The following is a 27596-nucleotide window of genomic DNA, read 5'->3' as shown; positions in this document are numbered from 1 at the left end:
AAGGATATTGTGCCCCCACACACACACAACCCACACTGGAGATACAGCCCCTGACTTCATGAATGCCAAGCAAGGCTGTATGTCAGAGCTCCAGACTTAGACCAAAAGGGTGTTGTGTGAGGATTGGTACTTATGAGGTGGTTGCTGGATGAAAGTGGATATTCATTGCATGTCTATGTTGAACAGATCCTTTACTGTTTCTAAGTTTCTTCACCTTGGCCAGATAATAGGGTTTTAATCAAATGATTTTTTTTTCTTTAAAGAAGGCAGAAATAGTGAGAGAGAATGATATTGAAGGAAGAGACAAGTTGTCAAGGGAAGATTGCCGAGTGGGTGTTTAAAAATACTACTGGCATTGAGTTATTAGTTAAAGAACAGCTTAACTAGGATTTAGCTCACTATTTGACCCATATAATATTCTTTATATTTTTTATGTTTTTACATTTATTTATTTCCTTCTTTGTTTTGGGTAGGTGAGTGAGTATGTGCTGTAGGAGGCCAGAGGACAGCTTGTGGGAGATGATTCGTTTCTTCTACCATGTAGACTTGGGACTGAATTTGAGGTTGTCAGCCTTAGCAGCAAGCACCTTTACCCACTGAGCCTCCTGGTATTCTTCATGTGCTAGGTAGCCAAGGCTGTCTTGGAACTTGTTGTGGAGCCTAAGCTGGATTTGACTTAGCTTGCCTCTACTTCAGCCTTCCAAAGGCTGTGATTTACAGGTGTGTTCCCCCATGCCTGGCTTGGACACATTACTTAACATCTGTTTTGTTTTTGTTTTACATCTGTAAAATGGGTAGATTAATATGGCCTATCAGAGCTTTGAGAAGATTCCGTGTTTACATAAAGACTTTGGGACTATACCTACTTCCTGATACGTAGTTAAAAGTGGCAGTTAGTGTCATGCTATTACAGTAAGCATTTTAAGGTCAGGCCATGCTAAGGGTGGTTAGTTAAGGCTTGCTCTGAGGAATTGAGAAAGGAGTATTCAGCACTTCTGAAGGACAAGTAGAATTTGACTAACTGGAGAAAAGAGCATTGTGGATTTCAGGGAAAGGCAGAAGAAAAAAGGTGAAGTTCAGAAGGAAAGGAAGACGGTGCTAAGGCATCTCGGCTGGAATGGACAGTATACAACTAGTGTTGCAGAGAAATTCTTCTGAAGGCTGGGGAAGGGCTAGGTGAAGGACACAGGAGGCTGGGCTCTCCTTTCTTGTGGCTGCTTCCCTCAGAGGCTTTAGAAGGGAGAAATGACTGCCCTGCTAGGGACCTCTGCTGTATTTCCTTGACAGTCCTCTCTACAGGTAAAATATAACACCTCGTTCCTCAGGCATGGCCCAGTGCAGTTTTTCTAAGCAAAGTATTTTAAAATAGTTTGCTAGGGCTTCTTAGGATGATTTGGGAGGGAATTAGACCAGTCTATAGGATAGGTTTCTAAGAGGTGGATTAGTGGAGGGAAAGCCTTCTTGCCCACCCAGGGAGCTCAGGGAATTTGTCTGCAGCTTCAGGGGAGAAAAAGTTCTGCAGAATCTTTCCTTTTGGTTCTTTGAGCTTCAAGAGATCTTTAAACATGTTTTTTTCTTTTAAGCTAGAACTCTGGTTTTTCTTGAGGTAGAGTCTCATTATGCAGCCTAGACTAGCTTCAAACTCAGTCCTGCCACAGTTTCCTGGGCATGTGATTAGTGCGTGCCCCATGCTCAGTGAACATTAATTCTTAACCTAGACTTGGGAGCTCTTATTTTCAGGGGTGAATAAAGTCTGGGATGAAGGAGTAAGCATTTTAAGTTCATTGCATTTGGCTGCACCAAAGAAGCAAAGCAGTGTGTGTGCCTTAGTCCTCACCTGCAGCTTTGAGTGTGCTTCTGATCTCGACCTCTGTTCCCAGAGTCTTAGACTGCAGAGTGGGCATATAGTTGTTACGGTTCTTAATGTTCACCTGCAGCTCTCTGTGTTTCTGACTGCCTTCTTAGTCTTCCTGGAGAGAATCTTAGACCACAGAATGGGTATTTTTGTTCTAGTTCTTGGCTCATGCATCACAACTCTGCCAGCCTGTTAATGGTTTCACAGATGTTCAAAGTGACTCACTTCGTTTCAGAATGTGGGTTTAATATACATTGTAACCCTTAAACTGTTTTGGTGCATTTAAAATAAATGAATGTCTTACTTTTAAGGAATGTTCAGATTTTTATTTCTAAAGAATTATGTATATTAAGGTTATCTCGACGGTATTTTCTAGAGTTACGTATAAGATTTCTACAGTCAGAAGGGTCCATGGCTGCGTTCTCAACAGTGGGCACTCGGATGCAATGTTCCAATCTTGTGTTACTCCTTCTTTATCTCTGAATGAAGCTGTTACAGTCAGTCCATACTTCAGACTTCCACTAAGTTGCCAGTGAACTTTACATGTTACCATTTCTTCAGTGTTTACCAGTGGTATTAAATACTTTTGTACATTGTAACATTTTTGCCTTGGTGAATAGGTTTTAATTCTTGGAACTCTGATTAGAGAGTAGCTGTCATAGATCTCAGTTTGGAGAATTCTGAGGATGTGAAAGGAGAAAGGAGTACTTTGATTAGTATTCTGTGATTGTGCATTGGATGGGAGAACAATGACCTACACACAGGTTTGTCAGTCCTGCCCCAAGTAAAAGAAATAATTACGGATGGAGGTGGATGGAGCAACAGTACTCATACCCTTAATTATTTACTTCATGCGCAGAGATCATCTGTAGTTGTTGTTCTGAACTTACTTGAAGTAGCTTATGGTTTCCTATATTACTTTTCACCCTGACCTTTCTCTGCTAAAGCAGAATTAATTATTCCGTTATTTTTGCTGCAATAGCTGTTTGCTACTGTAGTCATAACCGTTTTCCCAGTGGGGAAAAGTCATAACCCTTGTCTGGGTCTGTGTGGATTGTGAACTTGAAGGGAAGAAGAATATTTTTTATTTTTGAGACGGGGTCTGACTATGGCCCTCTGGCTGGGCTGGAACTCATAGCCACCTCTCTCTGCCTCCCAAGTGTTGGGATTAATGTATCACCATGCATGTGCCGTTATGCCAGGCAAGAAGGATATTTTTTTTTTTTTTTTTTTGTCTGTATGTTCTTAATGTCTAACTTAGGGCTTGCTGTATGCTGCCTGTGCGTTTGAATAGTAATATCATTTTAATTTCCTTGATTATCTGAATGATGCCTATGAACAGTGAGTCATTCAGTATGTTTTAGGGTGGTGGTAGTGGTATGATCAAGAAGGAAGAAGCAGATGTTTGGGGTAAGAGTGGTGATTTGGGGTTCTTTGGAAGATAGAAGAGTCTTGGGTTTGAGTCTCCATGTCTAAAGAATTGTATCCTTAGGAAAACAGTTGGAAATGGTAGATTCAAGTAGGATTAATTTGGTTGTGAACATGATAGATTTTTGTTGAAAGTGTTTATTGGTCAGTTTTTAATGGGAGAACTGAAAATAGAAATTCCTATGGTTGCTAATTAGATAGCTTCCGTTAAAAGATACTTTCCTTGAAGAGATCAATAAGGTGGGAACACATTCGCAGAATCCTCAGAGATCAACACACTTCTTGGCACGTGCTAGACACTCCATAAATACTATCCCATTGGATAGGTTTTATACTGTTAGTTGACCTGAAGGTACCTGAGTACTTAACTGATTTTGTAGAGGATCAGAGTTGGTTCCTAGCACTCACATAGGGCAGCTCACAACTCCCTGTGCTTCCAACTCCAGGTAGATCTGATGCCTCTGGCTTCCATGGACAGACACACAGACACATATACATAAATTAAAAATAAATGTTTTAAAAAAGAAATCTGATAGTGTCTGGTTAATATTACTCTGAATTTTAAATTATAGAGATTTAAAAAAAATCTTTGGCAGATCGCACTGCTGGGCCATAAAAAGGTGAAGTTGGCAGTCCCAGGCCTATAAGTGCCTCTATATAACATTCACTGATGATTAGAGGTATAATTATTCAAAAATATACGCATGCAAGGCGAGTATTCCATGACAGGTGGGATGTGGCTTTGACTGTTCATGTGTTGGTTCACAGTGCTGCGTTTCTTTCTGTTCTGCGTGACTTGTCTGGTCAGTGCTGTGAGAAGAACTAAGAGGGGAGCTTGTGCTTTTTGTCGGGAGAGGGAGTCTAATAATGAACACGAGGAAACTCTTGATTTTGTTTCCTGCTTCCTTATGCAATTTCCCTGTCAAATTATGTTGGTTTGGGGCTTATCATTATCTAATAGTAATAAAACTGCTTTTACAAGCTGTTGACTTAAAATTGTCTTTTGTAAAACAAAGGGGAAATGGATCCTGAGACCACATCAGGATAGAAAGTGTGGGCATTGGTACTCAGATTAAGTTTCTACTGTTTCACCTTTTTAGCATCTTGAATGTGACCATTAGATGTTTTAAAAGCACATGTCTTGGTTTTCTTGTTACAGTATCAAGATAAAGAAGAAGTTGTTTTATGGATGAATACTGTTGGACCCTACCACAATCGCCAGGAAACATACAAATACTTCTCACTTCCATTCTGTGTGGGGTCAAAAAAAAGTATCAGTCATTACCATGAAACTTTAGGAGAAGCACTTCAAGGAGTTGAATTAGAATTTAGTGGCCTGGATATTAAATTTAAAGGTAAGTCAACATTGGTAATCCTTGCTGACATTGAGGCCAGGCAGTGTTATTGTGTAACATTGTCATGTACATTTTAGCATGTTTAGCAAAGTAAATTGTTAGTAGAATGTTTCCTTAACATAGTTCTTTCTGAGAAGTATTTTTTAATAAACTCATTAGATACGTGTATGGCCAGGGAAAGCCTTCACAGAATTCATAATAAAGTAAATTTTGGAGGTGTGAGACTCTAAAGGAGTATGCGGTTGCCGAAAAGTTTGTGTAAAACCTCAAATTTAACTTGTACAGTATACTTAGAATGTATTTGGCATTTCTATATTAATTCATCCTCAACACCTGTAGAATACTTAAAATTTAAGTCAAACACTGTTAAATTTAAGAGCAAGTCTCTTTCCTGGCCCTGTCAGTGAGACTGTGTGTGTTTATACTTAGTACTCTGTTCTGTGAAGTCTTATCAGAGCATTCTCCCTGCACAGGATTTGTAGAACCATGGCTAAAGCATCTCTGGAAAGTTGAAAATTATGATCAAGGGGTCTTGATATTTTTAATTGAACATGGGCTTTGTTCTCAGAAGCTTTGCTTTTAGCTTTACTTCTTTTACTTCATTGATTGTCGTAAATTGTTTGCTCCAAGTTTGATTTCATTGTGTACATGATATGTCATATGAATAGTAACTGCCCTTTTTTAGTGTATTGGGAGGAGGCATGAGATATAAAGATAGTGTTACTTTGATTTGTTAAATTGTGTTCTTATTTATCAGATTTCTTTTTGTTACTGTTTGAAAATGAGTACACATTATTTATACCTCCCTCATAATGTCCCTTGGGACTTAATTATAAAATTGAGTTGTAAATTTAAACCACAGTGGTGTTGCCTGTAATTTTATCAGTGTTAGAAACATACCCTGAGGCTTATATCTTAATTTAATAAGATAATTGAAATATTTAATCATAAACATGAAAAAACTAAACGAGAATATGCGATCTTTGAGACCTTCAATACTGTGTTTATCCACCTAGCTTCTCCTTTTCCATATTTGGTAGCTATGTCTCATTAATAGAGAGGAGTCAGCAAGAAAGAGTGCACTCACAAGTCCTGCTTTGGTGCAGCGATTTCATCAGATTGAAATCCTGACACCTTACGTATCTGCAGAAACATTATTCAGCAGTCTTAGCTTCCCCGTCTACTAATTCCTTGAGACTGAGATAGAGATAAGTAGTCAGAGGCCATTTTCATGGGTTTGAAAGTAAGGTTTGTTTTCTTTCCAGACTAAGCTAAGCACTTGAGAGATGAAAGAATTACCTGTTGTTACTCTCTGAGAGGCAGCAGTTCTTGGGGCCTCGCCAGCTCTACACGTTCAGCGGGATGTGCTGCCAAAATAGCTAGCTGCTAATTCAGGTGGTCCGATAAAGTAACCAGTGGAGATCAGATTCTGTTTCCTGCTACTGCTGTAGGCTTTTGCTTCTTTGGTTCATGCTTTGAAGTTTTTTGTTTTTTGTTTTTCTTTTAATAAACAAAGGTAGAATGCACATTTGGAGGCCCAGATGTGGGGCAATTTGTTCATGTTATATCATAAACTCTAATAATGATATAGAAAACTGGAACACTGTCTCAATGTGAACCACAGAAGTCTGTCTGTCTGTCTGTCTGTCTATCTATCTATCTATCTATCATTTTGAAGTTTCTTACTGTCTTGTCCCCACCTCCTGATTATTGGGATTACAGACATGTCCCATTGTATCCAGCTAACATTTGTTTTTAGTCCTTCAACTCAAGCTTTTGACTTTAATGATTCTTCTGAAGACATATTTGTATTCAGTAAAAGTTTAAAATGTGCACACACTCAAACCTACATACACAAACTTCTTTCTTTCCTTCCTTCCTTCCTCCTTCCTTCTTTCCTTCCTTCCTTCCTACCTACCTACCTACCTACCTACCTACCTAGCAGATACTATCAGGCTAACTGGATTGGTATCATTTTGTAGTGTGAAGGTCACTGGAGAGAATATTTTAAAGAACTAACCATAATCTCGGTCTGAAGACAGACTGTTGTAGGTGGGTTGTGTTTGATGCCTCTCACGTCAGAATTTTGCACAGTCTTCTCTTTTTCTTACATGCTGGTACTAGACAAAAATGCTAATTGAGACCATTTAGAGAAAATACATTAAATATACAAGGACAAATCTATATTAGGCATCCCTGAACCAGGCCTGATTTTATTACTTTCTAATTATGGATACTATCTCTTAGAACATTGCCTTTATAGAGTAGAAAGAACTTGTGTTTTAGAATGAGAGATGGTACAGCTCAGCTCCGCCTGCCTGTGTGGTTGTAGGCATGTTATTCGGTCTCTTTGATCTTCTGCAGTCCTTGTCTGGGGAGCATGGGAATAGTGTACCTGCTAAACTATTGTTAGGGTTAAATGAGGTCATGCACTTTTTAAAGCACTTATAGTTTATGATTGAGACTGGTGATTGCTGTGCCTACTGGTGTATAGTATGGATCTGTAATTCTACTTGTTTATGTATTAGCATTTCTGAAATGTTAATAGTGTAACTTACAGAATTTTATGTATTTTCAAACTACTGGACTCTCCTGTTGGTTCCATTTAGGCTAGTATATTCTTACACGCCCTAGCTGCTAAGACTGAGAAACCTCATCATTAATTGTCTAGCATCTGGAGAATGTACCTACTTACTTTTATTACAGTTGGTTCCTTTTGATTATTAGATGGTCTGAGATTGTAATTCTTATGTTTTTTTGTTGTTGTTGTTCATTCATATTCATTGTCTCTGTCTCTCTGTCTGTCTGTCTCTGTCTCTGTCTCTGTCTCTCTCTCTCTCTCTCTCTCTCTGTGTGTGTGTGTGTGTGTGTGTAAAGGTATTACCATATGGACCAGGGTAGCCTAAGCCTAGAGCTTATTGCTTATTTCTTGTTGGCCTTCGCAGAGGTTGCCTTTGAACTTATGATCCTCTGCCTCAGTTTCCCGAGTGCTGAGATCACTGGCATGAGCCACCATGCCCAGCTGGGATAGTATTTTTAACCAGGGGGGTCACTGCCCAGCATCTATCCCCATTATTTGAGAATCCTATGGTATATAATAGTTGAAACATAATGACTTTTAGGGATTGTTTCTTTCCACTTTTTATATTTGTTTTCTTTTAAATTATTTCTTTAAATATCCTAACCTCATATATGGATGACATTTGTATTTCTTCTTACCTTGAGTGAATTGGTAAATTTAGAGTTCTGCAGATAGGGAGACATGCCAGTGCTGTTGAGATCCTTATGCACTTAAGTTCAGTGATGCCATCGTGACTGCTCTCAATCCTGTAGGCAACATTTCCAGTGTGATAGCTGCCTGAATGCAATAGCTTTGACTGCCAAAGGATGGGCAGAGAACTTGGAGTCGCAGGCCCCCTCCTTCAGCTGGAAGATTTTTACCGAAGGCACTCCCACGCTCTGTCTCACCCCTAACTTCTACTGTTTCCACCGTTCCTACTTCTGGAGCCCCCAGAAGTTCTCTAGAGGCAGGTCTGCCTCAGGCCTTCTGCAGCAGGGGGAAGTTGAGGGTATTCATCTAGCTGTGTGCTGCCAGGGGAGAGATCACGAACATCCAGCCTCACAGGTTCTTTCTAATTTCTTTCTTTCTTTTCTTTTTTTGAGACATGATTTCTCTGTGTAGCTTTGGCTGTCCTGCACTCACTTTGTAGATCGCGCTGGCCTCGAACTCACAGCAATCCACCTGCCTCTGCCTCTCAAGTACTGGGATTAAAGGCGTGCGCCACCACGCCCGGCTCCTTTTTAATTTCTTCTTCATCTTCTTTGCTATTGTTTTTATCTTCTTTGTTGTCATCATTGTCATCTTCCTCATTTTTCTTCATCCTGGGAATCAAACTGAGTTACAGCCCCAGGCCTTGATTTGTTTTATGACAAGATCTTGTTAGTGCCCCAGGCTAACCTCAAACATGTGCTCCTTCTGTCTCTCACATTCTGAGTCCTGGGATCAAAGGCGTGTGCTGCCATGCTGTCCATATAAATATCTGCATGTAACTACTCTGTTACATGCTCAGCCCTTACGTCTTTGATTTGCATGTCAAGACCCACTGTACGTGTGGCAGACGCTCTGTGACATCAGTCCTGGTTGTCCCCTGTCTTCCCCCATCATCACCCCGGCAGCTTTCTTGCCCTGTTTTCTCCTGTGTTATGCCACATTCTCTGTTTTTCCTTTTCCAAAACTTTGTTTAGCTCTTCTTTTCACTTGTGATGGTTTGAATGGGAATGTCCCCTTAGGTCATATGTTTGAATACTGGGTCATCAGTGGCTATGGCCTTGCCAGAGGAAGTGCGTCACTGGAGGTGGGCTTTGAAACTTGAAAGCCATCTTAGTGTTCTGTCTCTTTTCTGTGCTTGTGGTTCCAGATGTGAGCCTCCAGCTTCTGCTCCAGCTGCCATGCTTCCCTCTGTGATGCCTCTTGTCCCTCTGGTACTGTAGCCGTAAGCTCAGATAAACCCTTTGTTTTTGTTGCCTTGGTTATGATGGTGTGCCCAGCAACAGAAAAGTAACTACCACTGTTGTCTGCTTTCTGTTTTGATGAACTCACATCTTTTTCTACTGAGATTTGAGGGGTTTAGAAGAGAGGAAAACCACCTGTGCTTAAACTTGCCTTGATAACTGGAGATACAAGACCTTGATGCGAGATTTTTCTTCCCTCTGGTTTCAGTCAATCAGTGTTTTAACCAGACCAGATCTGAAACTTGTCAGTTCTTTGATTCTTTAGTACCTTGTGCTAACTGTAGGTTTGATAATAGCTTCTAATTCTTTATTTTTTTGTGTCATTAAAAACTATTGTTCTTCAGATTGACATCACCCCCACAAAAGAAAGGATGTATGTATGAGTCATTTTCTTCTTCTGACTTTTAGCAGTAATACAGTTTTAGTACATAACATTTAGGATATACAGAAAAGTATAAAAATAGAAATTTCTATTCATCCAAATTATTAAAAAATACATAAAATTAAGCTGTTTGTATGATCCTGTAGTCCTAACACTTGTGAGGCTGAGATGGAAGGATTGGGAGTTCCCAATCAACCTGGAGATCATGGTGAGATCCTGTCACAAGAATGTGAAAACTGAATTCCTGTTTTTAAGCTCAACCTTTACGTAGTATTTACTATATGCCAGTACTTTACTATATGCCAGTACTTTAAGCATTTCTAATTCAATAAATTATATGTAATCATTCTTTTTTTTTTCGAGACAGAGTTTCTCTGTGTAGCCTTGGCTATCCTGGACTCGCTTTGTAGACCAGGCTGGCCTTGAACTCACAGCAATCTGCCTGCCTCTGCCTCCCAAGTGCTGGCATTAAAGGTGTGTGCCACCACTGCCTGACTTATGTAATTATTTTTATACTAAATAGAACTCTGTAATTGGATATGTAATTTTCCCCAGTCTAGTTATAAGGTGATCTGCTCCCTCCCTTTCTTTTTTTCTTTCTTTTTAGAAATAACAAAGCATTTGGCAGTTCTTGCATAAGGTATTATAATGTGTCTATAAATCTTTTACAGACATAAGTTCTGAGAAGTAAAATTACTAAATTGAAGGTTTTAAATATATTATATATTACATATATATAGTATATATGGCTTCTTTTCCCTTCCTCCCTCCCTTCCTTTCATTTTTCTAGTATTAGAGATTGAGCTGAGGAGAAGACCCTCACGGATGTTAAGCAGATGTTTTCCCACTGAGCTACATTTCCAGCCCTTGATTTTACTTTTTACTTTTGAGACAGAGTCTTGCTAAGCTCCGTGGCCTAGCTGTGGGCTTCCTCTGCAGCCCTGCTGACTCTGAGCTTGCAGTCTTTCTGTATTAGCTTCCCAGTAGCCAGGATTGCAGGGTTGTGCCATGAAGCCCAGCTGTCAGTCAGGTTGCTCAGTTAATCTGTACCTTTTATATAGTTTTTAAATTAACTGTTCATATTCCAGTATTTCCAGTCCATGTTTTTACAAAATCCATTTGGCAGTTACTGAATATGTAATTTCATTCCAGACTGTGCTGGGCTGTGAATGTAGAGAGAGTTTAACCAGACCTCTGTGCACTTAATTTTGTGGGAAGGTACATTTGCAGGGTGAGGTGGGGAAGGTTGTGGCAGGGGAAGTAACACTTTATGAGATGCTCAAGAGTGTAAGGGCAGAAATTGTTAAGAATCCCGTGAATACATTCATGCTCCAGCCTTAAGACAATCCTGGGAAGGAGCCAGCACAGTTGTTTTCAGTTTCATGTTGGAGGGACTGTGTGAGGGACAAAGGGGTTAGAGGTTTGCTTTTGTTCAAGTAGGTAGTAATAGTGGAACTCAAACCAGAGCTCAAGACTCTGCCCATGTCTCTATGTGCCTGTATTGTGATTTCAGGACAACTTTGCTAAGCACTGTGGGAATTTGAGGTACAAGTCTGCTTTTCCATTTTGTATGCCACCAAAAGATAAAGGGTAAGTGAGGTAGCATGGTGCAGTTCCAGAGAGGTCAGTGTGTATTCAGTGCTATCGGTTATTTTCTGACTTTTGTTGGGCATACACTGGCACTTAGGCTCTAGGACCTGCTTAGTGTGGTCATCTGCTTAAAAAGGCTGGCTATGGTTTTGCTTTTATTTCCTCAAGATTTTTGCATTGCTAAAATCTTAGTTGCATCTTCTTCAGAATTTGTAGGTTTGCGCTTTACCCGAGGGATGCATGTTCTGTTCTCATTTTCAGCCAGTGATTATGGTGAGAGATTTTTCAGTTATATAGAATATGGGCAGGGACTTGGCATCTTTGTACACATTGTCCTCAAAGCAGTTCCCTCCTGAGAGACGTGTTGTTTTGGTTGGGCAACCAGGCTCTTGAATTATTTGTGATGTTTGTATTTGCCTTCATGTTTGAAAGAGGAATTTCATTAAAATAACCAGCTGGTATCCTTTTTACAGATTGCCATGGTAAATTGGTGATAAAACTAGGAACCTCAGCAAAAGGGGCAATCGGGGTGGCAGGGGTTTGGGTAGGGTGAGAAATCAGGGACTATTCTGGGGAGAATTGTAGGGATGATAAAGATTTTAGGATGGCCTTCTTGCTAGAGTTAGTGTGCACCTCAGGTTCCATAGGCCAGAGAGCCCGTATGTGCAGGGTCCTGTGAGAGTGAAGGGGAAGGTTGTTGACTTGGAGTTATATTGTGGGGAGTTATTTATACAGGCACATACATAGTGTGTATTGCAGAGTTTTGTACTTAAAACTACCCATTGACAGTGACTTTTAAAGAGCACCTTTTTGTAACAGTAAACATAAAATTCCTTTGCATGATGGCTGTGACTCTCCCACAGCCAGTAGAGCAATTTGTTGCCCTCCAACCCTGGACTTCTTTGGTCTCAGCAATCTCTAGTGAGCTGCTGTTGCCCTTGCCTGTTGTACACAATTGCACCCCAACAGAGTTCTCTTGTCAGCACTTCCTCCCGACAGCTTTAGAATTTGGGTAAAAATTCTTCAGTGTAGTTTCATTTCCTAACTCTTCACTGGTCAGAGTAAGATATTAACATTATGAAAATCCGAAATCCCTTGTTGACCAACAGGGATGAGGGAGAAAGAATGTGTGTGCAAGTCTTAGGCACCATTAGTTTCCTGGAGAGGAAGAGTAGGTGGGTCTTCCCTGTCCTCCTTCCTTGGGACATGGCTATGTTTTGTCATTTTGCATGGTCCACTCTGGGACAGTCTCATGAGGGGAGTCTGTTTCCTCAGACATGCTCTGGAGTATCGAGTTGTAATTCAGATCACTAGTTCTTAAGGAAATAATGTTACAGGTAGCATCACATTCATCATTCAGCTATAGTCTTTAAGAGACAATTTGTTTAAGAAATTTCATGTTTCTATGGGAAAATTGCATTTCAGATTTTAAATTACCAGTATTATAGTACAACAAAATATCCTTTTTTGTTCTCAAGATTGATTTATATTTTTGTAATTGCTTAAGTAATATATCAAAACAATTTAATCCCTTTGATATCTAGAATTTTTTTTGTTTAAAGTAATTTTTATTGAAAAATATGAAACGCTTCACGAATTTGCATGTCATCCTTGCGCAGGGGCCACGCTAATCTTCTCTGTATCGTTCCAATTTTAGTATATGTGCTACCGAAGCGAGCACTAGAATTTTTTAAACAGACATATTTTTGAAACATTAGAAATTAAGGACTATCTGTATGTTTGTTTGCTTGTTTGTTTGAGACAGGGTTTCTCTGTGTAGCCTTGGCTGTCCTGAGCTCACTTTATAAGCCAAGCTGGCCTTGAACTCACAGTGATCCTCCTGCCTCTGCCTCCCAAGTGCTGGGATTACAGGTGTGCGCCACCATGGCCAGTCGAAATTAAGGATTAGCTGAATACAATTTTGAGAATACAGTTTTTGCAAGCAATCAAGAATGGAAATGACTCATCTTTAGGGGAATTTTGAATGACTATTAAGCAGAGTAAGACCAACGCACACAAGTATCTTTTTTTTTTTTTTTTTTTTTTTTAAAGACAGGGTCTCACTATGTAGTCCTTACTGGCCTGGGGCTTGCTATGTAGACTAGGATGGTCTTGAACTAGATGGAAGATAGCCTTGTGATATTAATGATTCTAAAGAATCTCTGTGGCCACTGATGACTTGCTGTTGGAATAAATGTGTGTCCTCGTGACTTGAAGCTACACTGTTGTCTTAGACTCATATCTTCAAGCTTTCCCACACAGTAAATAAACATTTCCTTAGGTGCCTTAAGCTTCTCCGTTGTTTGTTTTTATATCAGTTTATTTATTTTAAAGTGACTTTGCTATTCTTGGTTTTTTTTTTTTTTTTTTTTTTTTTTTTTTTTTTTGAGGGGTTTCCTCTTGAAAGGTAATCTTAGAAAATAAAGATGATCAAAATCTTTTCTTATAAGGTAATGGGGGAGGGGACTGGAGAGATGGCTCAGCGTTTAAGAGCACTGACTGCTCTTCCAAAGGACCTGGGTTCAATGCCCTGCACCCACATGGCAGCTCACAACTGTCTGTAACTCCAAATCTGACACCCTCACGCAGACATCCATGCAGGCAAAACAACAACACACATAAAATAAAAATAAATTATTAAAAAAAATAAGTTAATGGAAGATATACAAAACTGGGAAGGATAGCATACTGAGCTCCCATGTGTGTATCACCAGATTGAACTGTTTGGAATAGACATGAACTTGAGCAAGTGCTGACCTTTCTTCTACGGCTGTATTTCCTGTAATTGTTTTGCAAGCCAATGAGTTTAATTTGTAATTTTTACTTTGCAGATGATGTGATGCCAGGTACTTACTGTGAAATTGATTTAGATAAAGAGAAGAGAGATGCATTTGTATATGCTATCAAGAATCACTATTGGTATCAGATGTACATAGATGACTTACCAATATGGGGTAAGTATCCTCTTTTCATTGAAAGAGTTCATGTAACCAGTGTGTTAAGGTGACTGTTCAGATCCTCATGGGAATGTGTTCCCACTGTTGGCCCCAGAATAGTCTCTAATGGTGATTTTATGGCTTCCTCCTACTGGAGGCATCTTTGATACTTCCAGAGCTTATAAGAAACTCTCTCAAAAGGAACTGTTTATACACTAACTTTTCACACTCAAGGAACTCAAAGGTACTTGGAACAGTCTGAAATTTCCTTCTTCTCCAGTTTCTTCAGAGCTTATTTTCTCTTAAGTAATGTTAGAGGGACAAAATAGGATTTTTGAAATTTACCTCTTAATGTGATGCTTTAGTGGCATGTTCTTAGGGGAATGATAATTTCATTCAACAGTTCCTTTGTCATTTTACAAAACATTCAGCGCTGAAGAAATATTCTAGTTTAGCTCTTGCTTGTTTATGCTGTTGGGGAGGAGACACAATGTGATTAATACAAACTTAGGCATAGTCCAGACATAACTTAAATAATTAAATCATTTTAAATGCAAGGAGTAGCAGTTACCACAGGCAGCATGTCTCTGGACATATGCTCTCTGCATAAGTAATTATCTTTTAATCTTAGACTTGTTAGCTGATCATTCTGTTCATCTGCAGCAAAACTGACTGAGCACACTAGATCAGAGTGTAGTATGCTAATGAAACTTACAGGAAAGTTAATCTCTTGCGAGGAAGGGGCAGGAGGATTTCTGTGAGTTCAAGACCATCCTAGTCTACATAGCAAGCCCTAGGCCAGTAAGGACTACATAGTGAGACCCTGTCTTTAAAAAAAAAAAAAAGAGATACTTGTGTGTGTTGGTCTTACTCTGTATGTGCTAATTAGGTATATAAGGTGAGCATTTTGCATGAATGACTCTAGGAAGCAGGCACTTCTGTGATGAGCTCTGAGGTGGTGGAAGTAGGCTAAACCTGTCTGAGCCTGTAGTTCAGGAGAACGAACCCATTAAAAAGATGTTTCTTCATTTGCAGTGAGAATAGCTTCCTGACATAGTTTTTCTATTGTTATGGACTTCTAAAGATCACATATGCTGGGTAGTGTGGCTCATATCTTTAATCCCCACATTTGGGAGGCAAAGGCAGGCAAATAGATCTCTGTGTTCAAGGCTAGCCTGGTCTACATAATGAGTTCCAGGACAGCCTGACAACATAGAAAGACCTTGTCTTAAAAAAACAAACAAAAAACCCAAAACCAAACTCATTTTCTTAGTGTTGGGGATGGAATGTGCACAGGTGCCACAGCATGGGTGTGAAGGTCAGAGCACTGTGGAGTCTGTTCTCTTCTTCAGTCACATGGATCCTGGGACTGAACTCAGGTTATCAGATGTCATGGCCGGTACCTTCCCTGCTGAGCCATCTCTCCAGCTCATTGTATCCTGATTTTAATCTGCGTCTTCAGTTTTTGTTTTCTTAGTTACTGCTTTGAGCCTCTTTAGCAACAGTGACAGCTGTTCTTTTTTATCATAAATTTATGGTTGTATGTGTGTGCGTCCGTGTCCATTGTGGGCTTATAGAGGTCAGAGGTCATCTTTGTATGTTGTGCCTCAGGCACTGCCTTTTTTTTTTTTTTTTTTAAATCAGAGCCTCTCAGTTGACCTGGTACTCTCATGAAGGCAGAGCTAACCAGCCACTGAGCCCTAAGAATCTTCCTACCTTCACTTCTGCAGCCCTGGGATTATAAGCACCTACCACTGTCCCCAGCTTTCTATATGGAGATAAAACTCAGGCCCTTATGCTTGTGTAGCAAGGACTTTACCAACTGAGCAATTTCTCTAGCCCTTTAAAAATCTTTTCTATTTTTAATTAAAATTTCAGGGTTTGCCACATTCGCATATTTTTGCATAATCTGTAGTGTCTGAACCTGGGCATTCCTCTTCCTTCTTTGTCAAGAAAAAAAGTTCCAATATTACATTTCTTGAAAAAAAAGTTTCAGTCGTTGACGTGCCTTTTAGAGAAATTATGTCTTTACCCCAAGTCTGGTTTTTAGAATAGATAGGTAAATGAATTCCCCCCTCCCTCTCCCACTGTGTACCCCTTCCCCGTGTGTGTGTGCGCACGCATGCGCGTCTGTGTGTGTGAGAGATAGCACATTTCTGGAAACCTGAGACACTAGGTAGTGTGCACAGGTGAGATGATAATTGCAGCAGCAGAGGTGCTAGTGTGACACAGAGTGAGTCCTGAGCATCACTTTGTGACCATTTATGCTAAATTTTGTATTAGTGTGACCATGGTGCAGTTTGCTGAGAAGTCTAGCCTATGCTGAGAAGTCTAGCCTATGCTAAGAAGTCTAGCCTATGCTTTGGCATTGTGTAACATGAGGACAACGACAGAATTGCCTCTCTATGTAAAAGAAATGTAATGAACTGTTGGCTTATGGGTATTTTGAATATTAAGTGGTATTACATTGTATAAAGTGTTTTTTCTTTGGCAGGTATTGTTGGTGAAGCAGATGAAAATGGGGAAGATTACTATCTTTGGACCTACAAAAAACTTGAAATAGGCTTTAATGGAAATCGAATTGTTGATGTTAATCTAACTAGTGAAGGAAAAGTCAAACTGGTTCCAAATACTAAAATACAGATGTCATATTCAGTAAGTTTTAAAATAAATTTTTATAGAAAGAAATAGTTGTGTTTGTAAGCTTTAGAAAATAAAGCTTAATATTAGATGCAACAAAATTCCTTGATGTATTACCTTAAGTCTCCTAAAGGAAGAGGATGTGCCTCAGATCTGTGGGATTGGATGCCATGCTTGGGGCCTAATGACCATTGCTCCAACACAGTTACCATTGGCACCTGGTAGGAGACAGCTCAGTCATGTCTTCATGACGTTTTTAGGTTGCAGAGGTTTATGTTAGTTCTCTTTTCATTTGCTATGGCAAACAGACATGCTATGGAAGCCGCTGGGTGGGTGTAGATTGCTAAGATGTGCTTATTTGATGGGAAGCACAGTAAGAGCTTGTCGGAGTCCTTTCTCAGCCATGAGGTTAACTCTATTGTGTTAGCTTAAAAATGGTGGGAGAGGGGAAGTCCAATATACGGAGACTTTTTCTTTGCCAGTTATTTTCCTGATCATAGAGAAGAACCCCTTGCTTATAGCCAGTCTTGAAAACTTTTTTGTCCATATGTACCCAGTATAAATAAGTATTACATAACTGTGCAAAGAAATTTATTAGTTGTCGTAAAACCACAATTTAAAGACAAAATTGTATATATTCTTGTTTTAATTGGTTTAAGTACTTGATGAGTTGATGCTAATCCTAACACACAAATCAAGTCAGTATGCTAGTCAACAGTAGTGATTAGTCCTTGAAAGCTGAAATGATCCTCCAAGAAAGCTGTTTAAACTTCTTATACTGGGGCTGGAGAGATGGCTCAGTGGTTAGGAGCTTTGGGTGCTCTTGCATAGGACCCCAGTTTAATTTCCAGCATCTGCATAGTAGCTCACAATATCTTAACTCTAGTTCCAGAGGATCCAGTACACTCTTCAGGCCTCAGCTAGCAATGCAAATGTGTGATGCACAGACACATACCCACACATAAAATGATAACATTGAAAATTAAACCTCTGGTACTGTCAGAATCTTCTTATCATTTAATTAAAATTTTAAGTATGTCAGTATTTTTAAATTTTATGAGTTTTGCTATCAGATTATTAATTATTTATTGGCCTTAATTTTCAAGTGGGATTTTTTTTTTTCAGGTAAAATGGAAAAAATCAGATGTAAAATTCGAAGATCGATTCGATAAGTATCTTGATCCATCCTTTTTTCAACATAGGGTAAGTGTTTGTGTTTTAAGATACTGCATATGTGTGCAAATCAGTTTCACATTGAGCCTCTGCCTTTATGGGCCATGGTGCTAAGGACTATGGATTTCAAGATAGAGCTAATGGTTATTTCAGGTTAAACTTGAAGTCATAAGAATGATAGGAAATTTTAGAGGAATAGTAGAACTAGCTTGCTTAATAGTGTGGTCTAAGCCAGTTAAGAGATATACAAGGAAAAGCATAGTATGTGGAAGCCAAAAATAGCATTTTAATTGCAAGCGATGGCAATATTAGAGAATATGGTTCATGTGTATGGTCAGATGGGCCGCTGGATGCTGAGACGTAGAACTTAGACAGACTGTACCAGTCGATGAAAGGATGCATCTCTTGGACAGGAGCAGATGAGAGAACAGTAGAGGTTTTGCACGTGGAACATCAAGAAAGAGAATTAATGATCCCCATAGTCCCATTCTTCACCAACACATGTAGGTTGAGTGAAGTGCCTGGGCTGGGGTTTGGATGGAACTCAGGTCAAGGCAGCACTCTTAGTCATGTTCCTTGTTCATCTCCAGTGTTAGAAATTCAACAATAAACAGAGGGTGACACTTAGGATTAGCAGCACTAGGGGGTGCTGGAGTGCAGCAGTTGATAGGTTCAGTAATCTTTGCTACCTATTTCCTTTATTATTTTTATACTTAATCTTTGCCAAAAAACTAGGCAGTGATGCTTTATTATTTTTAATAACTATTATCCTGGTATAAAAAATTTAAAGATATACCACATAACATAGTTTTTAGGGTAATGCCAAAGGACTGTTAGAGGTTTCAGGTTATTGACAATGCATTAATATAGGTATTGGTTGAATGTTTATACTTTATATTGTATATTTCTTAGATTAGAAAATAGCAGAGAACCCCATCAGATATTTCATAACTGATATTTTATACTGGTAACTCTTTATTTTCTGTTATTTTAGATTCACTGGTTTTCAATTTTCAATTCTTTCATGATGGTGATCTTCTTAGTGGGTTTAGTGTCAATGATTTTAATGAGAACTTTAAGAAAAGATTATGCACGATACAGTAAAGAAGAAGAAATGGATGACATGGTGAGCAAACACTGTTTTATAGTTAATAAGAAACTATTTATCATTTATATATTTAATTTATTACTTTAATTGTGTGTGTGTGTGTGCGTGCATGTGCAGGTGCCTGGGGAGGCTAGACGTGGAGTTCCAGGTGGTTGCAAGCCACCTGATAGGCTCTGGGATTTGAACCTGGGTCCCTCTTGAAGAGCAGTGTGTACTTTTAACCACTGAGTCATTTCTCCAAACCTGTTTTTATTTTTTAAAGATTAAATATTATTGTCTGTATGGTGTGTGTGTGTGTGTGTGTGTGTGTGTGTGTGTGTGTGTGTGTGTGTGCATGCATGCATACTAGAACATACATATTGAAGTCAGAGAAGAACTTGGTGGAGTTAGTTCTCTCATTCCATCTTTACATGGGTTCTAGGGATTGAGCTGAGGTGGCCAGACTTAAAACCTGCTGAGCCGTCTCTCCAGCCATGTGTTGTATTTCAGTGTTGGCATATAGATTACAGTTTCTAATCTAAAGTTAGTAAGGGCAGAGGAGTTTTCAGCATTCTGAATTCTTAGGTTTAAAGCAAATACCTGTAGTTCTAGATATTCAGGAAACTGAGGCAGGAGGATTGTTTGGGCCCAGGAGTTTGAGATGAGCTTTACTTTTCTGGAGCCGTGGCTCAGTGGGAAAGTGCTTGCCTAGTGTTGGGTTTAGTCCCCAGCACTGGAAAGTTTAAAAATAATTATAATAATGTTACCTGTGGAATCTAGGATCATGCTCTATTTAAGTACATTCTTTCTAATAGAACCTAAATGTTCCCCTAAGCAATGAAAGAAACTTGTGACCTCCAGCCAAACTTTGTCACCAAATAAAGACACATCATACTTTGGAAACAGACTTTAGTTTGCAGAGCTTTTGATTTCAGAATCACTTTTAGGGAGATGTAGGCTAGTGTATCTGTAAATGGTTGGTGTTGAGCTAATTCACATTTAGTTTAATGGTTCAAAAGATATTTATTTATCTTTAATTTTTTACTAAATTACAGAATAAAAGCATCCCATTGAATACTAATACCTAGTCTATTTTATCATTAAGTAGGCTTGAGAAACATTTTAAAATGTCACATTTTAACATGCCAAGCATATTGTGATGATGGTTTAAAAATGTTGTCTTCTTAAATATGTTCTTTAAGAAACGTTGCTTAGAAATTAAGGACCACTGGGCTATTCAGGGTGAACTTAAATATGGATTTAAAAAAAATGTAGATGACCAGATACCCATATCTAATACTTACCTTGGGCTGTAAAGGGCATTTCTGTGTTTTTAGGGCAAGAGCTGGTATGATTATACTTCCCTTTTCTTGACTACTTGGCCATTGGTGGTGGTGAGGCTCAGGCACCACGTGAAGTGGCAGGGCGGGGCTGAGAGCGAAGCAGTGTCCGGAGAGACCGGCGCTCTTCCGAGGTGTTTCTATTGCTCCCCAGCCTTTTCTCCTCCCAGCCCCCACTTTTATTTTCATGAATCTCAACACAGAATATGTAACATTACATTCTGAGTTACTAGGTCAGGAGTTACTTTAACTTTGAAATGTCTGTCCTCACTATTTTGAACTCTCAAAAAGTGTGGAAGGAAAGCCAGGTGTGGTAGCGCATGCTTGTAATCCCAGCACTCAAGGAGGCAGAGGCAGGTGGATCTCTCTTGAGTTTGAGGGCAGCCTGCTCTACAGAGTGAGTCTAGAACAGCCAAGGCTACACAGAGAAACCCTGTCTTGAAAAACCAAAAAAGGAGGAAAAAATAGTGTGGAAGGAGGGAGCTTGCAACTGCAATTTCTTACCTATATACTGTATTTCAGTTTGATTCTGAATGGGCTAATTTTCTCTCTGCATATTTATGTATGTCTTATATACAGGACAGAGACCTAGGAGATGAATATGGATGGAAGCAGGTGCATGGAGATGTGTTCAGACCATCAAGTCACCCTCTGATATTTTCTTCTCTCATTGGCTCTGGATGTCAGATATTTGCTGTGTCTCTCATTGTTATTATTGTTGCCATGATAGAGGATTTATATACAGAGTAAGTGGTGTTCTTTACTATTTTTTGTTGTTGTAAGTAGTTTTTTCAGTCATTGTAATCTATTAAGTCAGTCATTATAATTGCTTCTTTCATTAATGTAGAATATAAATACTGTCTGAGTCGTTGTTGCAGGTAGATTTAGCTTCTAACGATTAATGTTTTGAATTGTGCTCCCTGTACATGCTCAAGCTTGCCAGCTTTGCCGAACATTCCAGTTACAGTGCTTACGTCATCTAGAGAGGCAGAGGCTGCTTTCCATCTAACACTCTTTGAAAAAGGAAACAGGCCTTTTAAAAGATTCAGCTAGATTTTTATAATTTCAGTTACCAAAGTAATATTTCACACTTAAGAGTGAGACCTCTATAGGAGTAAAGCAAAGCACTTTACAGTGTTCTTTTATTTTCTAGAGTTCTAGGTCAGTATCTGTCTTTCGATTAGCAATCAAACCATTTGCCAAAGTTTCTTAAATAACATAATTTATTTACTTGGGTGTGTGTGTTTTTTAGTGTGCTCAGATGTGTAAGTTAGGGGCATGTGCGTACCACAGCACGGAGGGAAGTTGGAGGGCGCCTTTCAGGAGTTGTTTCACTGCTTCCTTATGTCCCCAGCATTGGATTGAGATTGCCAGGCTTGGCAGCAAGGGGTGATGTGGTGTTTTGCCAGATAAGTAGGTGCTGTGTTTATGGGATGTCAGTACTTAAAAGTGGTAAAGCTGTCAGCATTGTTACAATGGAGAAGTGAGTGACATCAGGGTTCCATGTTTTCACTTCGAGCACATGAGTCCTAAGTGAGATCTGTTATATTTCCATCCTATAGACAGGAAAGGTAAAGCTCGGAGAGCTGAAGTAGTTTGACTAAATTACATGCTGCCACTAAAGGATGATAAACTGGTTCTGAATGTAGGTGATTGTATTTCTGAGTTTTTAATTTGCAGTGTTAAGGAAATGAAAATAAAGTAGTGATGTAGCAGTGTGGAATGGTGAAGTAGGCCGTTTGCATGTCACTCCAGTGGCTAGGGATCTTAATGCTAAAGAGCAGCTAGCGCTAATAGATGAAAATTACTTTGCCTCTGTGATCACTGTGACTATCCAAGGAAAACCATTTGGAAGGTGTAGGTGGGAGAACAGTGTCCCTGTGGTACCAGTTAATATGTGGTGCTAGCTCTTGAGAGAGCCTGCTAATCCCACCACCCATGCTCCCAGCGGGGATGGCAAAGCAGCTCTTTAGCCGTGAGAATGGCTGCCACAATGGACTTTTCCGTGTAATGAAATGGCTTATTTGGAGAGTGAGGATAAATGCTTATAGAGTATTTTTGAACAAAGGCACAAAAGATAGATCTGAATGTTAAAATCGTTCTGTGCGGAGATAGCAAACTTAACCCAGAAGCCATTTTGACTCCTGGCCAACATTTTTGAGCCCTCTGTTGATAGTAAGAACTTGTGATAGTCGGCTCATCTTACACTAAAACCAGCCTTTTCTATTTTCTCTGTCTTTAACAAACATCTTTATAAAGCGAATGGATCATATGTGTTAATCTTTGTTTGGAAGAAATAAATTAGCACGTAACAATGTTTGAGTTCTTGGAAAAATCATTTGATTTTTAAAAACGGATTAATTTTGATATTTGATCTTTTTGAGAAAGCCAAGCCGTGAACATAAGTAGAGACTACACTGCAGTATTTTCCCCGTGGAGATGCACTTCACAGTTACTCATTCTCTTAAGTTTGCAGCCACTTTGAGAAAATGAGCCCAGGTGTTTGAACAGATGCTACGTATTGCAAAACTAGCAGGCTGAAGGCATAAATAAACAGTAGGGCATTGGTAAACAGTAAATATTTCTATCTTTTAGCAAATTATACTGTCATTTATTCTAATTTCCTCTTTTCAACTGGTCATTTTAAAATAGTTTACATATATGTACTTTTACTCAGCATGAAGGTTGGTTAAATTCTCTTAGATAATCATTATTAAGAATAGTTTAGAAATTGTTACTCTGACATAAAGTTGCCTTGTGGACCATACTTTTAAAAATAATTTTTAAAAACTTATTTATTTATTTTATGTATATGAGTACACTGTCTTCATGAATACCAGAAGAGGGCACCAGATCTCATTATAGATGGTTGTGATCCACCATGTGGTTGCTGGGAATTGAACTCAGGACCTCTGAAAGAAAAGCCAATGCTCTTAAGCACTGAGCCATCTCTCCAGCCCCCTAAAAAAAATTTTTTAATAGAAAAAAAAAAAAAACCCAACTAGGTAAATAGAGTAAGGATTGGCATGTTGTGTCACTTAAAATAGTAGCATTTAATACAAATTATCCTACTTGAATTTTATTTCTGGTAATCAGTTATAAAAAAAGGAATATTCTTGTTGTTTTGTTTTGTTTTAATGACAATATCCTGTACTATATGATGGAAGTGCCTTACAGAGTTACAAATAGAACTTTAGTGCCAGCTTGCCACTGGTGCCCCCAAAATAAGAAGTGTTTGTTTAGACCTTATTACAAATTCAACTGTAGACTAGACAGAAGTAGACCTAGCTCGGCATCATTTAAGGTCAGCTTTGATTGGGTGGAATCTTCTTCTCTTTTTGTTAAGTAGATCTTTGATATTAAGGCAATGCTAAGGGGACAGACTCCATTTTTGTGGTTGTTGTTGATTTGAAGTTATAATACATGTTTTTCTATGCCTTTGCAGGAGGGGATCAATGCTCAGTACAGCCATATTTGTCTATGCTGCTACATCTCCAGTGAACGGGTATTTTGGAGGAAGTCTGTATGCTAGACAAGGAGGTAACACAGGAGTTAGCACTCTCGACTCTTCAATCATTGACAGTATTCTTCTACTCTGAAGAATTTGAAATTTTAAATGGGCAGCATAGGTTGTACAGATAGTAAAGGGCTTTGTTATACCATGCATATAACCTCTCAAATCTATTAGCTTTCTATGTTGTCTTCACGTTACCTTTGTGTGTTAGTTCCTGAAATTGTGAATAATTAATAGTGAAGTTAGCACCAAAGAACATGTACAAGAGCACATCTAAATAATTGATGTTATGTTTCTCTGAGGTACCTAGTCCCTAGATGTGCTCCAGGTAAGACTGCCTTTATATTCATTCATAAAGGTACTGTTTAAAAGTGTGTTTAATGGCTTGTGGGTAAAGCTTGTAGACAATGGTAAGGAGATGAGAAAACAGTCTGGTGTCTCTTATAGTATTTAACCAAAGGACTTGTTAAATTACCAGTATGGCCTAATAATGGTTATTATCAGGCCTATAATTATTATTATGGCAGTATAACCTGCTAGCAATCAATCAAGACACAGACACTTGTTATTTTGTAAAATAGCCTTAGTTAACCTGGGACAGGGCAGATATTAATCCCTATAGTGGGGCAGGTGTGGAACCCCTGCGCCAATCCCATGCCATCTGCTTCTAATAATCTCTATCAAGCTACCTCCCATCCACAATCCCAAATACTTGCTCATGCTCTTCATCTGGGCCAAGTCTCCATCCACTCCGGATGTGCTTCTCCTCCACCTAACCCATGATGGTGCAACCTTCTCTCCTCTCCTCCAGTCACTCTCCTTCCCAAGATTCTCTCTTCTCCTTCAGCCTGGGAACCTTAGCCACGCCCACCCCATTCGCCCTGCCCAGCTAGGTTGGCCTTTTATTAATCAGCATCAAAATACATCAGACCAGCGGGACTCAGGAACATGTCTGTTATTTTATGTAACAGTCTCTCAGGTGAAAGGATTTCATCTTAAATACCCTCTTTGCTCCTCTACTATAACGTACCCCAAAATGATGAGGGTGACGCGTGGGTGGTAACCGCGTTCTGCACCTTGTGCTTCTTTGTGTGGTGAGGGTCTGAAGCTTAACGTCATAGTCTAAGGTCAGAGAGGTACTTGCATTGGTAAAAATGCATATTTCCACTTCTGAATAAAAGGCTTTTGAATAACCTTTGTCTACTACGGTTTTTCACAGCCTATTTAAGCATGGTCAGCATGAGGAGATCCTGCTGTTATTATACTGTGTGTGTGTTTGCGTGTATATATGTTTGTGTACATTTAGCAGTCTACTAATGCAGGGTAGATCTGGGCACAGTGCACATACCTGTAAGCCCACAGTACTTTGGAGGCTGAGTCAGCAGGATTGCCACAAATTCAAGACTAGCCTAGTCTGTAGAAACCTGGACATTTTTATAGGAGGTAGAAAATGAGAGCATAGGATCATTTAAAATTCTCCTGGATGGCCATGTTTACCATTGCTTATTTTGTAGATTTTACCAGATAGAATATCATCAAGTGCTTTTGATTGAAGCAGTTCTTTGGGTGGCCTGCAGACACATCATTAGCTATTCCTGACTATTTCGTTTAGAAGTTCAAACTCTACCAGTTGTGGGAAATAAGTCCTGCCATATAGGATGACATCCTAAGGAAGCAAGAGTGCTAATGTAACTTCTACGTGACACTAGTTAGGCTAAACATTTTTGTTTATGATTCTCAAGTCTCCATAGCAGAAACAAGTTTGTCTAAAATAGGAAGTGTACTTATATGTATATATGTTTGTTTTTTGTCTGATTGCAAGTTAAGAACATCCTGTCATATTTCTTTGTACTATACTGTTTTTTTTTGGGGGGGGGCTTGTTTTTGTTTTGTTTTGTTTGCTTGTTTGTTTTATTTTGGTTTTTCGAGACAGGGTTTCTCTGTGTAGCCATGGCTGTCCTGGACTCACTTTGTAGACCAGGCTGGCCTCAAACTCACAGGTATCCGCCTGCCTCTGCCTCCCAAGTGCCGGGATTAAAGGCGTGCGCCACCACTGCCCGGTTTTGTACTTGTTCTTAAATGTTGACAAGCTCAAGTCTAGAAATGTCAGATTTTACAAAGTATAAAGATCATATTCTGATTGAGACTGTGTGCTGATAGTTTTGTCTGTATTATCCCTAAAAATTGAGGGTAGAAATATTTCATTTATCTTAGGTTTGCATTGTAGTGGGCCTGCAGATCTTATTTATCACTGTCCCCAACCGATAGAATACTGTTCTAGATCGAGTCTGAACCTGGGGATAGCCTGGTCTTTGGCCAGAGCCTCCACAGGCGTGAGGAGCAGTAGGCAACACAGCACAGGAGTGTCTCCAGTGAAATCTGTGTGGGAAGGAGGGAACTAGACGTAGGTAGGGAATTTCATTTGTATGTGTCCGCAGCTGAGAGAATAAGTGCAACATACAGGAAAGGACAGTGTTAGGATGAAGTTGGAATTTTAAAAATAGAACAAATGCTTTACTTTAATTAGTTGTCACTCCTTCTATAATTAATTATTTCAAATGCTGGCCATCGGAAAGAAAGGAATTCTTGTGACTTCTGTTCAGAAGAAATGAACTTGAAGAGAAAGTTCAGAATTGAGGTTTTGTTTTGTTTTTGTTTTTTAAGGAATGTTAAGATTTGGGGTGGTAATTTCACCATCAAAAATGAAAATCTGTGACAGAGTTTGAACTAGAAAAATAATTAGCTTTATATATAAACCATAACAAATGGATACCAAAGCTTAGGACAGCTCAGTGGCAGTCAAAACAGACACCAGAGCATTATAGGACAGGTCATTGTTCTTTTCCAACAGTGAAGATGATAAAGTATCTTGACAAAAGCAGCCTAAGAGAGAAGATGCTTATTTAGTTCACATTCCAGCTACTTTATAAATAGTTTCTACTACATAGACTTGAAACAGTTATTTGTATATCAGTTTTAATAACCTTTGTATTGAATTTTTAATTAAATAATTTGCAAGTACATAGTATATTTTAAACAGTAATGCGCATTTGTCTGGGTAGCTTGAATTTTTTATAGCTTCCCTTTTCTTTTAGGAAGGAGATGGATAAAGCAGATGTTTATTGGGGCTTTCCTTATCCCAGCTATGGTGTGTGGCACTGCTTTCTTCATCAACTTTATAGCCATTTATTATCATGCCTCTAGAGCCATTCCTTTTGGAACAATGGTGAGTTACTTGAATTTTAATTTGAAACAATGCTTATAACCATTATAATACAAGGCCTGCTGCCTCCCCAGAGCCCCCTGCTATTGGCTGTTCTGAAGTTCCAGCCAGTCCCTGTTTACAGGTCCTCCTGTGTGCTCTTCTCAAGGCTTTTAGCTCTTTCTGCCAGTTCATGAATGTAATTGACAGTTTAACTTAATCTTGATGACTTCAAGCTTCTTTCTTATCCTCTAGAAGTAACAGGTTTTGTTTACCAAGGATCCGGATTTCAGCCCAAGTATTGCTGTTACCAAGACTAGCCTGAGGTGGGATTGAAGGCAGGTAGTTTGTCTTTGGAGTCTTTATTTCTGTTCCTATGGTCCTAATTTTACAAAGAGCCACAAAATCTACTACCAGAGTAAACTTGTTGAACAATATGCAACCATGGAAGTTTCATAAACATTAGTAGAAGTTTTTGTTAATACTGTAAACTGTTGTCTAATGTCCTGAGTACACGGCCTGTTGCTAGAGTCAAGAGAATTTTTATAAGGTGCAAGAGACAATTTAAAAGATGAGTCACAC

The 27596-nt window shown here is 39.1% G+C and overlaps 1 protein-coding gene and 1 non-coding gene across 2 annotated transcripts in view; one reads left to right on the top strand and one right to left on the bottom strand.

The window, feature by feature from the left end:
- Tm9sf3 (transmembrane 9 superfamily member 3) overlaps positions 1-27596 on the top strand; it is a 47223-nt gene that overhangs the window by 2244 nt on the left and 17383 nt on the right. The window contains exons 2-9 of the mRNA XM_051146540.1: positions 4443-4638; positions 13954-14076; positions 16553-16713; positions 17824-17901; positions 18866-18997; positions 20878-21044; positions 23744-23838; positions 26908-27038. Coding sequence (XP_051002497.1) covers positions 4443-4638; positions 13954-14076; positions 16553-16713; positions 17824-17901; positions 18866-18997; positions 20878-21044; positions 23744-23838; positions 26908-27038 — 1083 coding nt within the window. The remainder of the gene's footprint in view (positions 1-4442; positions 4639-13953; positions 14077-16552; positions 16714-17823; positions 17902-18865; positions 18998-20877; positions 21045-23743; positions 23839-26907; positions 27039-27596) is intronic.
- On the bottom strand, positions 12697-12803 carry LOC127190246 (U6 spliceosomal RNA). Its single transcript, XR_007830743.1, has one exon. It is a non-coding gene; the product is annotated as a U6 spliceosomal RNA (small nuclear RNA).

This window comes from Acomys russatus, chromosome 5, assembly GCF_903995435.1.
Source record: "Acomys russatus chromosome 5, mAcoRus1.1, whole genome shotgun sequence".
Lineage (NCBI taxonomy): Eukaryota > Metazoa > Chordata > Mammalia > Rodentia > Muridae > Acomys > Acomys russatus.
The sequence above is the reverse complement of the archived record's forward strand: the minus strand, read 5'-3'. Positions and strand labels throughout refer to the sequence as shown.